Genomic DNA, 12,468 nt, shown 5'->3' with positions numbered 1-12,468 from the left:
TGAGTTGTCCGTAGCCCTTTTGTATTCCAAATTATATTTTGAACCCCACCCTCCCCCCCTTTTTTTGGTCCTGATTTAAATGCCCTATACCAGATGCAAATCAACAGCTGTGTGTGACTTAACCATATTAATGAATTTCCTGGGTTTTTTAGAGGTTGTGACTTTCCCAAGGTCACACAGCCAGCAAGTGACAGAAGCAGTATTGGAAGCCACATCTTTCTGACTTCTCTGTCCCTCTGTCTAGCTACCTCTTCCAAATTCTTACCAAGGACAGTTCTTGGTGAGTGAAGAGAGTTGAAATAGTAATTCCAAAATAGTGAATAATTATGGTCTTTGGTGAGCTAACCAAAACATGGCAGACATTGCAAAACATCTGAAAAATGCTTTTGTGTGCTCTGTTCCATCTTTCTTTTAGACTTCTTTAATCTGGCCAATCAACATTAAGCAGGGATTCTGTGCCAGCTGTTGTGCTATACAAGGAAGAACCAGTCCCTGCCCTCAGGGAGGTCACAGTCTAATGGCTGAAGCTCAGTCACGCTGCCACCTAGGCACCATTGTAGATGCTATGTCATATGAAATGAACTAGTTGGTCAGTTGTTTCAATTGTGTCCTGTTCTTCGTGACCCAATTTGGAGTTTTCTTGGCAAAGATACTGGAGTGGTTTGCCATTTTCTGCTCCAGCTGATTTTACAGATAAGGAAACTGAGGCAAACAAGGTTAAGTGACTTGCCCAGAGTCACATAGCTAGGCTGAATTTTGAACTCTGGTCTTCCTGGCCCCAGGCCTGGTGCTCTATCCACTGCTCCATATCTTTACCTAATAATATTCTGTATTTTATGTCATTCAGATTTTAGGTTTTTTCAGTACCCAAGATAGCACATTACATTTTATCTTTTTATTTTTTTATCTTTATCTTTTATTTTATCTAACACATTTCAATGATCTATAGTTTCGTCAGTCCAGGTCTTCCTTCCACTGACGTCAAAAGCTGCTACTCTACGATTTGGTGGTTTGTCTTTTGAGAGTGGTTGGGGCAAAAAAAAAAAATCACCCAGCTGCCAATCCAGTGGTGAGCCTCTTTTAATCAGGGCCAGGTTACAACCCCTGATGATGTACTTAGAAACTGTTTTGGGACCATAATCAAAACCACCCCAGTCAGGCAAGGACCTACCAGAGCTCCAGGTCCCCTGGCATAACCTTCAGAGGGACCTTGGAGGTCAAAGAGTCCAATTTCCTAATTTTCCGGATGAGAAATTGAGGCCAAAGAAGGTTAAATGAATTGCCCATGGTCACAAAGCTAGTGACTAAGGCAGGATTCAAACCCCAATTTGGGTCCCCACTAGATTGGGATGAGACATCGGAGGAGGGTCTTTAAGTCATGAGTCCTAGATTTTTTTTTCTTATCTGGAATATTGTTGATGTCAAACTAGTAAAAAAAAAATACAATCCTCTGTGACTTTATCCCAAGATGATGGCCAGTCTATGTCTAGGATGTGTCATGGACCTCTTTGGCAGTGTGATGAAGCCTATACACCCCTTCTCAGAATAATGATTTTAAATACATAAAACATGCAATAATACTGAAATGGTTTTCATAATATTATAAAAGGTCATAGACCCCAGGTTAATAACCCCCTGGTCTATTGCATTAAAAGTTTAAAAGGATTTTGACATTTTATTTTTAAATGTGCATTGAACATATTTTTGTTGTGTGTGAATATGAAGTGGTTTGGGGTTTTTTTTGGACTGTTGTCAAGATGTATTGTGTGGGGTTATGGCTTTTGTGAGCTAAAGACAATTATTAGGAAAGTGGCATCTGGGTAAGAAGCCCCCTCTCCAAAAATCATGATGAATTGTGGGATGAGATGAGTGCATCCCCTCCCTCCTCATCTCTGATTTTTGGAATCCTTTCATTTCTTCAAGGACTAGTCCCTCATCCCTCCAGCTAAAAGTATACCCTCTTTCCACCAATTTTCCTAGAGCCTTTCATCTGGATTTCTTTTCTGCCTCCCAAGGCTCACAAGTGAAGTTTTTAGTGCCCTTATTTAGACTTTTAAATATATTCTTATTATAAAAATGTTCACATATTGTATTTTTTTATACCCCAGCTGCACTAAGAAATGAAGCCCCAAATACTGAGAAATGTGTTCTCCAACGATGACTTCTTAAAATAAGAAAATAAAACGCTCATTTTACAGATGAAAAAAATGAGGCCCAGAGGAATTGGTTAACTGACCTTTGCTCGGGATCACCCATTCCCTAAAGGTCAGGATTTGTACCCAGGTCTTCCTTTTCCCAAGGCCAGCACAACGTGCAGCCAATTTATGTCAGAACAGGGGACTACACGAGGATGCTTACGTTCGTCCTGCCACGCCCACGGCTTTGTGGCACGCAGCCTCAGAAGCCACTGCAAGGAGCGCTGAGCCTAAAGGCATCCTCGCCTGCGTGCCCTTGTGGAGGCCTCCGCGCATGCGCATGGGCAGAAGCGCGCGGGGCGCTGCTCTGGCTCTCTGGCTCCCTCTAGTGTTCCTGGTGGCGACACCGGAAGTGCGTCCTCCTCCCGCCCCCGCCTCTTCCGGATCGCTTCCGGTTAGACCCCACCCGGCCTCCAGACCGGAAGTGCCGGGGTCTCTGACAGGAGCCAGTACCTTCTGCTCGCCCGAAGCCCAGGCCCGGCCTCCAAGATGCCGGTGAGGCGCGGGGACAGGCCGAAGAGGGCCCCGGGCGGAGGGGAGCGACCCTGAAGAGTGCGAGGGGCCTGGCTGGGGAGGGCCGGGGTGGGGCAGGCGGAAGGGAGGAGGGGCCGCCCTGGGTGAGGGGTGCCCGGCTGGTGAAGGGCCCCGACCTCCAACGGGCTGGTCTGGAGGGGAGGACCATAGGCTGTTCCCGGCTGGAAGAAAAGAGCTATGAGAGCGAGACCACCCGTGGGATAGGTGGGGAAACTGAGGCCCAGGCACCCGCCCCTGACTCCTTCCTCATAGAGTAGTAGATGTGGAGCTGGGACTTGGAGGTCACGGACCTCAGCATTGGACATGCGGGGAAACTGAGGCCTTAGAGGGGAGAATGTGACTGTTTCCTTCTAGGGCAGTGGCTTTAGGATGGAAGCCTGGAAGCCAGTTCCAGCCCTTTCATTTAACAGGCGGGGAAACTAAGGCCCAGCAAGGAAAAAAAAGGACCCTTTTGTAGGGTAGTAGATTCAGGCCTGGAGCTTGGAGACCACCCAGTGCAGCCACCTTGCTTGATGGTTAGGAATGAAGGCGATTCCTTCCTCAAAGGGTGACAGAGGCTTAGAGATCATTGAGCTCAACTCCCTCCTTTGATGGGTGGGAAAGCAGGGCCACAAAAGTAAAGGGCTGTTCTGTTGTGGATAATTAGGTCTAGGCCTGGAGCTTAAAGAATGTATATAAAGAACAGATCCTTCATTTGACATCCAGGGAAACTGAGGCCTGGAGAAGCGAGTAGCTCTTTCACATGGTAGTAAAGAGTTAGAGCCAGGTGTGGAGATTATCCCTCTGGCCCCTTTATTTGACAGTTAAAGATGCTCTGAGAGGTGACACTAATTCTTCCTTCTCGGAACCAGAAATAGCTTTAATGCCAAAGCTGGGAAGTCATCTAGTCTACCTTTCTTATTTGACAGATGAGGAAACTGAGATGTACAGAAGTGAGAGAGTGACTCCTTCAAGGAGGAATAGATTTAGAGCAGGAACTTAGAAATTAACAAGTCCAGGTTGGCCTGTATAAGGGGCTGGGGGCTGGAGAGGTAAAAGAACAGCTTCTCCTTAATAGAGATGTAAAAGAGATTTAGAACCTGACTTCCTCCAGTCAGATGTTTTCATTTCACATAGAAGCTAAATAACTCCCCCAGAGCCGCACGGAGAATCAGATGCAAATCAGGAACTTGAACCCAGGCCCTCTAAGAGCAGCTCCATTGTGCTCTGTCCTCTATGTCCCAGCTGACCCCCATACCTCATGTCTCTACCTTCTCTGTTTCTGTATTCCTTTCCTTTTCTTTCCCAGCTCCAGACTCTGTTTGACTGAATGGCAAAACTCCCCTCAGTGTCTTTTCTCTCTCTCTTTCTCCTTTTTGTCACATTTCCTCTTCTGCTTCTACCCTTACCTCCAGCCCAACCCCCAGCGCCGCCTACGGGCTCCTTTTCACTCAAAGTGGCTGTGAGCGTTCTGTTCCTTGATGACAACTCCTATTTTTGTAACAATTTAAGGTTTCCTCCAACAACCCCAGCACTAGGATTTAGAGACAGGCAGATATAAATCTAAACAGGGAGGTAGGTTGTGCACTTGCACTATAGACTTGCATTCGATGAATAATAAAATCTCCTTTAGCTCCAAATACTATCGTCCCTGTTTTACAGATGATGCTCGGAGGTACCCAGTGTTGGAGCTGGACTGGAACCAAGGCCGGGGTTCCTTCAGTGACACTGTAGCTTCCTCTGTAATCCTCCCTCCAGGGTGTTTGGGCTCTCTGATCACTAGCTCTAATAATCTCTCATCCTTTGAAGAGGTTTCAGCCAGGGAACGTCAGCAGATCTTCCTCTCGGATAGGCTGTCCCTTTTTTCTTCAATAAGATGCATCGTCGGCCTGCATACAGAATGTCTAGACCACTGTGTGAAGAAGATCTGGGGGTTTTAGTGAACCACAAGTTCGTTATCAGTCACCAGAGTGCCATAGCAGCCCAAAAAAGTGAATTCTCTTTTAGGTTACATACATACTAAGTGTGTCATAGGGACAGTCTAGGTCAGCTGAGCTCTGCCCTGCACATCGAGAGCATGGTATCTGTGTTTTAGGAACAACACTGACAACCTGGAGAGCCTCCAGAATAGGGTGACCTGGGCGCCCAGGGAACCTTGTCGTGCCAGGATTGGGGAGAGGAATTGCTAGTGGTTAGCCTGGAGAAGAACAGGAGGAGGAGGGCTGGCTTCTTCATATACCCAAGGGGCCGTCCTGTAGAAGAGGTCTGAGGTTTATTCTGCTTGGCCAAAGAGGTGGAAGTAGTGGAGAGGCAGACTTTTTGTCAAGAAAAATTTCCTGACAATTAAAGCTCTCTAGAAGTCGAGTGGTTCCCTTTCACTAGAGATAGCCAGTGGTGCCACAGTGCCCAGAGCTCAAGGTCTGGAGTCAGGAAGACCTGAGTTCAAATCCTTCCTGAAGGGACAGCTAGATGGCGCAGTGGATAGAGCACTGGCCCTGAAGTCAGGAGGACCTGAGTTCAAATTCGGCCTCAAACCAGACACTTGACACTCACTAGCTGTGTGACCCTGGGCAAGTCATTTAACCCCAATTACCTAAAAAAAAAAATAAATAAAGTCCTTCCTCAGATACTTTTGAACTGTGTGAGCCTGAGCAAGTCACTTTGCCTTTTTCTGCCTCAGTGTCCCCAACAGATGAGGATATCGATAGCACCCATCTCCCAGGGTTGTTGTGAGGATCAGATGAGATATTGGTAAAGCACTTAGCACATTGCCTGGCACAGGGTAGGTGTTATATAAATGCTTGTTCCCTTCACCCCATTAGAGTCATCATCAGAGGCTCAATGACCAAGTGTTGGGCGTGTTGTCGAGGAGATTCTCATTCAGGTCCAGGCTCCACTTGCAGGCATCTGAGGCTGCATCTCAGTGTGATGAGATTCAGTGATATTTATCTCCCTGCCCCTTTTTGCATTTTTACATGATTGAAATTGCAGGCATACCACTCTTCTCTCATGGACCCCGACACCAAACTAATTGGAAACATGGCACTATTACCCATTAGGAGTCAATTTAAAGGACCAGCTCCAAGAGAAAGTAAGTTTACGTTCTTTTTCTTTCATTTTCAAAAAATTTGTTTTGTGGAGTGAGGCATCTAGGTAACCATTTGACCTTAGGAAGTCATGAACATGGAAAATTTTTGCCTTCTTCCCCAGCTCAGGCTGTTGTGTGCACCTTCTGGTTGCTTAGAATGACTCTGGATCCCAGGCCTGTGAAGATGACTTTTAAATTCCATATGCCTAATTAAGTACTTTATTCTCATTTCACTTCCTTGTTCAAAATTTCTTTGGGAATTGGAAGGAAGAGAATAACAGCTTGACTCCAGAAAAAGCTCATGACACAGTGATACAGACTGCTCTGTAGACCACTGCTGTGCCATCCTTCCTTCCCCTTTAGCCCTCCACCGTCTGAACCGTCTAAAACCACTTCCTTGTCCAGCCTCCTCTTGCACCCTCATTGTCATCAAGAGTATATATAGCTGCCTCAGAGCTCAGTATCGCTTCATAGATGCCCTCTGTTAATGTTACTGCTCCAGTGTTTATTTAAAAGGTGGTTTTCTCCCTTTTAAAATATTTTCTTTTTCTCTTGGCTCTTTAGTTTTGGGATCATAGCTTTGTGCCTCTCAAAGGCCCTGCTGTGTTAGGCTCTGTCCTGGACTGTCCTGAAGTATTTTGAGTTCCCCATGAAACATTCAGGGCAGTGCCCTGCCGAGTGCTGATTTGCGTTCCATTCTATGTTTCCAAGGTTATGGTTGCAATCATCCATCTTATTCTGACCTTGTCCCTTTCTTCTTTCAGGCTTTTTAGCTTGAAACTCCTCTTAGTTTAATTTTAGTTTCAACACCCGTTTACTGTTCTGTAAACTTAATTCATTTCAGTGAGTCATCCCTCTTAATAGATTTTGAGATGAGGGAAAAGGAAACAGATGGAGATAGCACATAAAAGAACATAACACATAAAAAAATCACAAAGCACTCCTATCAAGCCAGATTCCGTGAGAGAGAAATTCGGGCCACCAAAATTCCATTTTAGCATATTGAATAAGAGATAAGTCATCAGTGCTGGTGCAGAGGTAGAGGCAGATTAGTGGATAGCACTGGGCTTGGAGTGAAGAAGAATTGAATTAAAATTCTGACCACATTATCACTGTGTGACCTTGAGAAGATCACCATGCTCTGTGTACCTCCGGCTGCTCACACAGGGCTCTACCATACCATCACAGTCTCAGATCCTTCAAGTATTCTTGGGGGCACAGCCTAAATAACCACACAGACCTTTGACCACAGAGGGCTTAGGAATTAGATCACAGCGACCCACCACTACACTCCCTGGGAGTGGATTGGAATCAAATTGGCCTGACAGGTTAGGGAATGGGAGAATGGCATGAGGGGTGTGAGGTGAATGACCATTTCTTTGCCTTGCTGAATTATATTCCCAGTGACTCTAGTTACCAGATGCAGCCTTGTGCTCTGAAGAAGAAGTCAACACAGAGCCTGTGTTCTTATTTTAAGCAAGAAGAATTGGGGAGATTTGGTGAAAAACACATTGTGAGCCAGCAGCAGGTTCCTCTGTAGAATTCAGTTGAAATTGTTCTCTAGGGTATCCAAGCTGCAGGATCATTTTGCCTTTCTTCTACAAGATAAGATATAACTATACCAGACATAAAATGATGAACTCTCTTGGCATTGCTGAAGCCAGCTGCTAGGTATCAAGGCCCCAGGATTCTGACCTTTTAAACAGTGAGAAAGTGAAAAGAACAAAATGACCAAAGAAATCTCTCTATCGCAATAGCACTTCTAGTATTTCTCAAAACTTCTGGCTGCTTCAGAGGACATGTGCACATATTTCTCTTAATCATGGTTTTTATAGAGTTGTGTTTCCATATGCCATCATGGTTGCAGATTGTAGCTGAAGTTCACTTTCAGAGGTGCAAAATGCTGCCTATTTTGAAGAATATATTTTCCCCAGAATTTGTATCCAAAGTCATCATATTTTAGTGACCATCTGATATTTTCTTCTCCTTGAAAACCTAGAGAAATCTCCTCCCCTACCCTCCATGTAGATATGCTATTTTACTGTTGGTTAATTTTTATTTTTCTCTCTTGCCTCTTGCTTAGCCAAAGACACAGATATTGTGGATGAAGCTATCTATTATTTCAAGGCCAACGTCTTCTTCAAAAACTATGAAATTAAGGTAAATCACAGATTGTAATATTATCGGTAACACTTCAAGCACAGCCCTGCATCTTTAGATCCTATTTACTTGGAAGAGAGGTTAGAGGTGGGATTAAAATGTTTATTGCGACCAGTGACTTAAAGTTTCTCTAGTCAAAATTTACATTTCCTGTGCTTGAGCAAAGTAGAATTTTTAAAATTTTTCAGATTTTAGATACAGACTCTAGTCCAAACGTATGATCACAACATTCTGTATTCTGAGTACAGACTCTAAATAGTAGGTTCGTAATCTAGATGGATTCTAATAGTACTTCCTGCCCTTGTTACTCAACTCCTACTTGCATGCCTCATCTTGGCGTGGAGGTGACATGAGGCCCTCCAAAGCTCAGATCTTGTAGATCTAATAAGTTGAAAGGGCGTTGAGGACAGACATCCTGAGACCAGCCCAGTGCACTGGGGAGATGGGAAGCATCAGATCTCCAACTGATTGGGGGCTTTTTGGCCACAGCAACTTAAGAAAAGCATGTCCTGGGTTGGGGTGGGCTTGCAGCCCTCTGCAGTGCAGTCTCTGTGCTGATAATAATCACAGACCTTTTGAAGTGTTACACACTTCTTCCTGCTATCACTGAAGATCCCACGGTGTAACAAATAGGCAGGCTGGAGGGAGTGGCAACTGGTTTGTTTTTAAGGCTAAGTCAAAGTAAGATTTGGCTGGATGACTCTCTTGCACAGTGTCAGCATCCATTAGCTTTTTCTACATTTTCCTTCTGGTTAGGCGAAGCGGTGGGACTAACTGTTCAAGAATGAGTCACATGGGAAATAAATGCTTCCTCCTTAAGGAGTCAGGAATGTTCCTGCTTTCAGTCGGGCTCCTGAAGAAAATGGAATTTTCAGAATTAGCCCAACATATAGGGGGCCTCTGAGCTCCTAGGAAGTGGCAGTCACTCCTGCCTCCGCAGGATGACGGATGTCACTTTCAGTGTTCCTCAGAAGCCTGTGGGAACAAGCCTGTATTTAAAATGGGCAAAAGGGGGCAGAGAGGGATTGGAGGAGAAGCTAAAAGGCAGTGCGGAAGCAGTCAGCCCCCTCCTCAGAAGTGGGCAGAAAAGAAGAGGGATTTTGAAAGTGTCTTAATTTGAAGAAGATGAATTTCAGCCACTCAGTTTTCAAACTTTCAATCATGATTTTCTCATCATGTCATACAGATTGAGGATGCCATTACTGCCATTAGGTTCATTTTCAGTAGCTAGTTAGAAAATACTTCCTTAATTTCATAGTAAAGTTGATTTATTTTCCTATTTTAAGAGTCTGTGACTGTTCTATTACTGTTCTATTACTTTGCAGAATGAAGCTGATAGGACATTGATTTACATAACTCTTTACATTTCTGAATGCTTAAAGAAGCTCCAGAAGGTAAACACACTCAGTTGACTTTGCACTGGGGGAAATTAATGGGAATCTGTGGTAAGTTTTTGTCTTCCTTGATAAATGTGGTTTTTGTTTCGTTGTATTTTTATTGCTGTAGTTTCTTACAGCACCTTACTTTCCAAATTCCTTTCTCCTAACCAGTGAGCCCTCTCTTATAACAAAGGGGAAAGAAAAAAGCCACAATTTAACCCAACTAATCAACACATAAAGTGATGTTTAAAGCATATGCAGAGTTCCTCATCTCTTTGGCTAGATCTTGGATCTACTTAGAAGTCAGAGGACGGATAAAAGATGTTTCCTGACTTGAAGAGGCCAGAGTTTGTAGGAAAGCCTGAATGGGCTTCTCTAACCTTGGAGGAGTCGGCCAAAGCAAAAACGCAGAGGAAGTAATATTACGATGAGTCTGTATCTTGGATAAGTCGTTTAGCCCCTCGTGCCTTGTTTCCTCTTTTGTGAAATGAGAAAGTCTCTCTATGTTGTTGGAAAGGTCCTTGCTAGCAACCAAGCCTGTGTGGGAGGCTATTTCTTTGGGTATAAATCAGTATTTGCAGATACAAATGCTCATGGTCAGCTTTCCTTTTGTGGATCTCTTGTTACCTTAAATCCTGTAAAACATATATGGTTTGTTGTTTTTTTTTTTTCAGTGCAACTCAAAAAGCCAAGGAGAGAAAGAAATGTACACATTGGGAATCACTAATTTTCCTATTCCTGGAGAACCGGGTTTCCCTCTTAATGCAATTTATGCCAAACCTGCAAATAAGCAAGAAGATGGTAAGAACAGGGTGTCCACCTCCTTTAGCAAGCCTGAACTTGATCATGCCAGAAAGGTTTATCCTTTAGTTGGTTTAAAACATGCTTTGCTCACATTGTCTCATCTCTTCTTTCCATGGCACATAGATTGAAAGGACATCCATTAGCATTCAGACTGTTTTATCAGTCACACTCACCAAGTCAGACATACCTCTTGGCAGCAAGAGCAGTGGAATTTTCAGTATATAACACGTTTGTTGAGCCAGAGTCCTTTCTCAACAGATGTTTATTGTAATCCTGTGGGAATGGAGGACAATAGGTTACCTCCAAAACAAGGCCTCAGTGTTCATGGCTCATGTCCCCAGTTATGTTTATCTAAGTATTCTTCGTGCCGTTCGTTTTCAGAAGTGATGCGGGCCTACTTACAGCAGCTGCGGCAAGAAACAGGGTTGAGGCTTTGTGAGAAGGTCTTTGATCCTCAGAGCGACAAGCCCAGCAAGGTGAGATGCACTGTTTGGCCCAGTTGGTAACTGACTTCAAGGTTTGTCTGGTGACAACTTTTAAACACTCCTCCTCATGGATCCTTGTGGATCTTCTTGGGTTTTCCATTAGCTTGCTAGGTAATATTGAACAGCTAAGTAGGAGAAGTGGGCATGTAGTGGTTCTAGGTCTGGCCATGTCAGCACTGCATAGTAGAGAGAAAGCTGGCCTTTAGGTCAGGACAACCCTGAGTTCAGGTCCTATCGTGGACACAGACTGGCCATGTGACCCTAGACAAAAACCTTCAGTTTTAGGGGCCCCAGGGGACCCCCTGAGACTAGAAGTTGTGGAGCTGGTGCTGATCTGCATCCTTAGGAGTGGGTCTCATTGGGAATTCCCTACACCAGTGAAATTAAAAAAAAAAACCTGGCATGTAGGCTTGGTGATATATCCGTGGTCTGGGGCCTAGCCTTACCAAGTTCAGAGACTCAGAACAGACTAGCCTATGGGGGGGGGTGAATTTTTTAGTCACAGAAACTCTGAAAGCCCATCTGCTGAGTTATGGAGGCACTGCAGTCTGCTTGGGGGGACAAAAGGTACACACTTGTAATATTGTAGATTCTTGAAATATTGAAGTAAAGACAGAGGGCAAGACTTTAAGGTCCCTGCACCTTAAAGTGATGGTCTTTGTATGCCGGGCACTGCCCTAGGTGAGGGAAGGGGCTTGTCATCCAAGAGAATTCAGAGTTTATATTGGAAATGTTATCGTGAGAAGATACTACTTAAAAGGGGTGGAGAGAAGATGACTTCATGAGACATTACCTCATCACGCTCTGACTCTGCCTTTCTTTTCCCCTTGGCCCTTGTTAGTGGTGGACTTGCTTTGTGAAGAGGCAGTTCATGAACAAGAGTCTTTCCGGGCCTGGGCAGTGACCGGATCTCAGGCAGTCATCCCCACTGCAGAAGCATTCAGTGTTTGGCAGCAAGATGTGCAGAGTTCTTGGCCTTTGTTTCATAACATTTTATACCAAGGAAGAGGAGACACATCCTTACTGGAACAGCCCTTTATTAAGAATGTTGAGGTTTAAGGATCACTGAGAATTTTTGCAACGTTAAGCTGGTGCTTAATGATAATAAAAAAAAATTTCTTAACATTCCACGTCAGATACTGTTTCCTTATTCTCTGTGTTAGGCATGTAACTTCTGCAGGAGTTTAGTTGTTTTGGCAGACATTGGATTCAATTTGTAAACCTTCATCAGTTGTACTTTGTCTCTGGCCAGGAACATATAATTTCTGTTCTCAGGTGCCATCTTTTTTGAAACTGCTAAGTTTTACTGATACCTTTTGTTTTTATATCAATCGTTCCAGAATATAGTGTTCCAAAAAAACCCTAAAAACAAAAAAAAGGGGGGGCAGCTAGGTGGCGCAGTGGATAGAGCACTGGCCCTGAAGTCAGGAGGACCTGAGTTCAAATGTGGCCTCAGACCCAACACTTGACACTTAGCTCTGTGACCCTGGGCAAGTCACTTAACCCCAACTGCCTAAAAAGAAAAAAAAACCCTAAAAACAGAATATAGTGCTCCCCTCACCTCCCCAAAATTGAACCCAGTCTTAAAGAAAAACACATACAAAAGCAACCAATACAGTGACCTCCTCTAACAGTGTATACAATATTCTGCCCCCATAGTCCCCAGCTTCTCTGTTGAGAGGTAAAAGGTAAACCATTGTCTGTTACAATGTAAGAAACAGTGAAGGACAGTGGAAAGAGCATTGGTTTGGGGTTGGAAAACCAGGATGCCAATCCCAGCTCTCCTGCTCACTACCTTTGCTTTGTGACTTTTGGGCAAATTAATCTCTATGGACTTCATATTC

The 12,468-nt window shown here is 44.2% G+C and overlaps 1 protein-coding gene across 1 annotated transcript; it reads left to right on the top strand.

The window, feature by feature from the left end:
- Positions 1–2,574: 2,574 nt before the first annotated feature.
- ARPC3 (actin related protein 2/3 complex subunit 3) lies at positions 2,575–11,749 on the top strand. The gene is made up of 7 exons (XM_020970275.2): positions 2,575–2,690; positions 5,700–5,799; positions 7,880–7,956; positions 9,282–9,350; positions 10,010–10,136; positions 10,521–10,615; positions 11,466–11,749. The coding sequence occupies exons 1-7, from the start codon at positions 2,685–2,687 to the stop codon at positions 11,526–11,528; spliced, it is 537 nt and encodes a 178-aa protein (XP_020825934.1). The 5' UTR covers positions 2,575–2,684; the 3' UTR covers positions 11,529–11,749.
- The last annotated feature ends 719 nt before the right edge of the window (positions 11,750–12,468 follow it).

The sequence above is a fragment of the Phascolarctos cinereus genome, unplaced genomic scaffold, assembly GCF_003287225.1.
Source record: "Phascolarctos cinereus isolate Bilbo 61053 unplaced genomic scaffold, phaCin_HiC Scaffold_4;HRSCAF=312, whole genome shotgun sequence".
Lineage (NCBI taxonomy): Eukaryota > Metazoa > Chordata > Mammalia > Diprotodontia > Phascolarctidae > Phascolarctos > Phascolarctos cinereus.
This window is presented reverse-complemented; position numbering and strand designations above follow the sequence as displayed.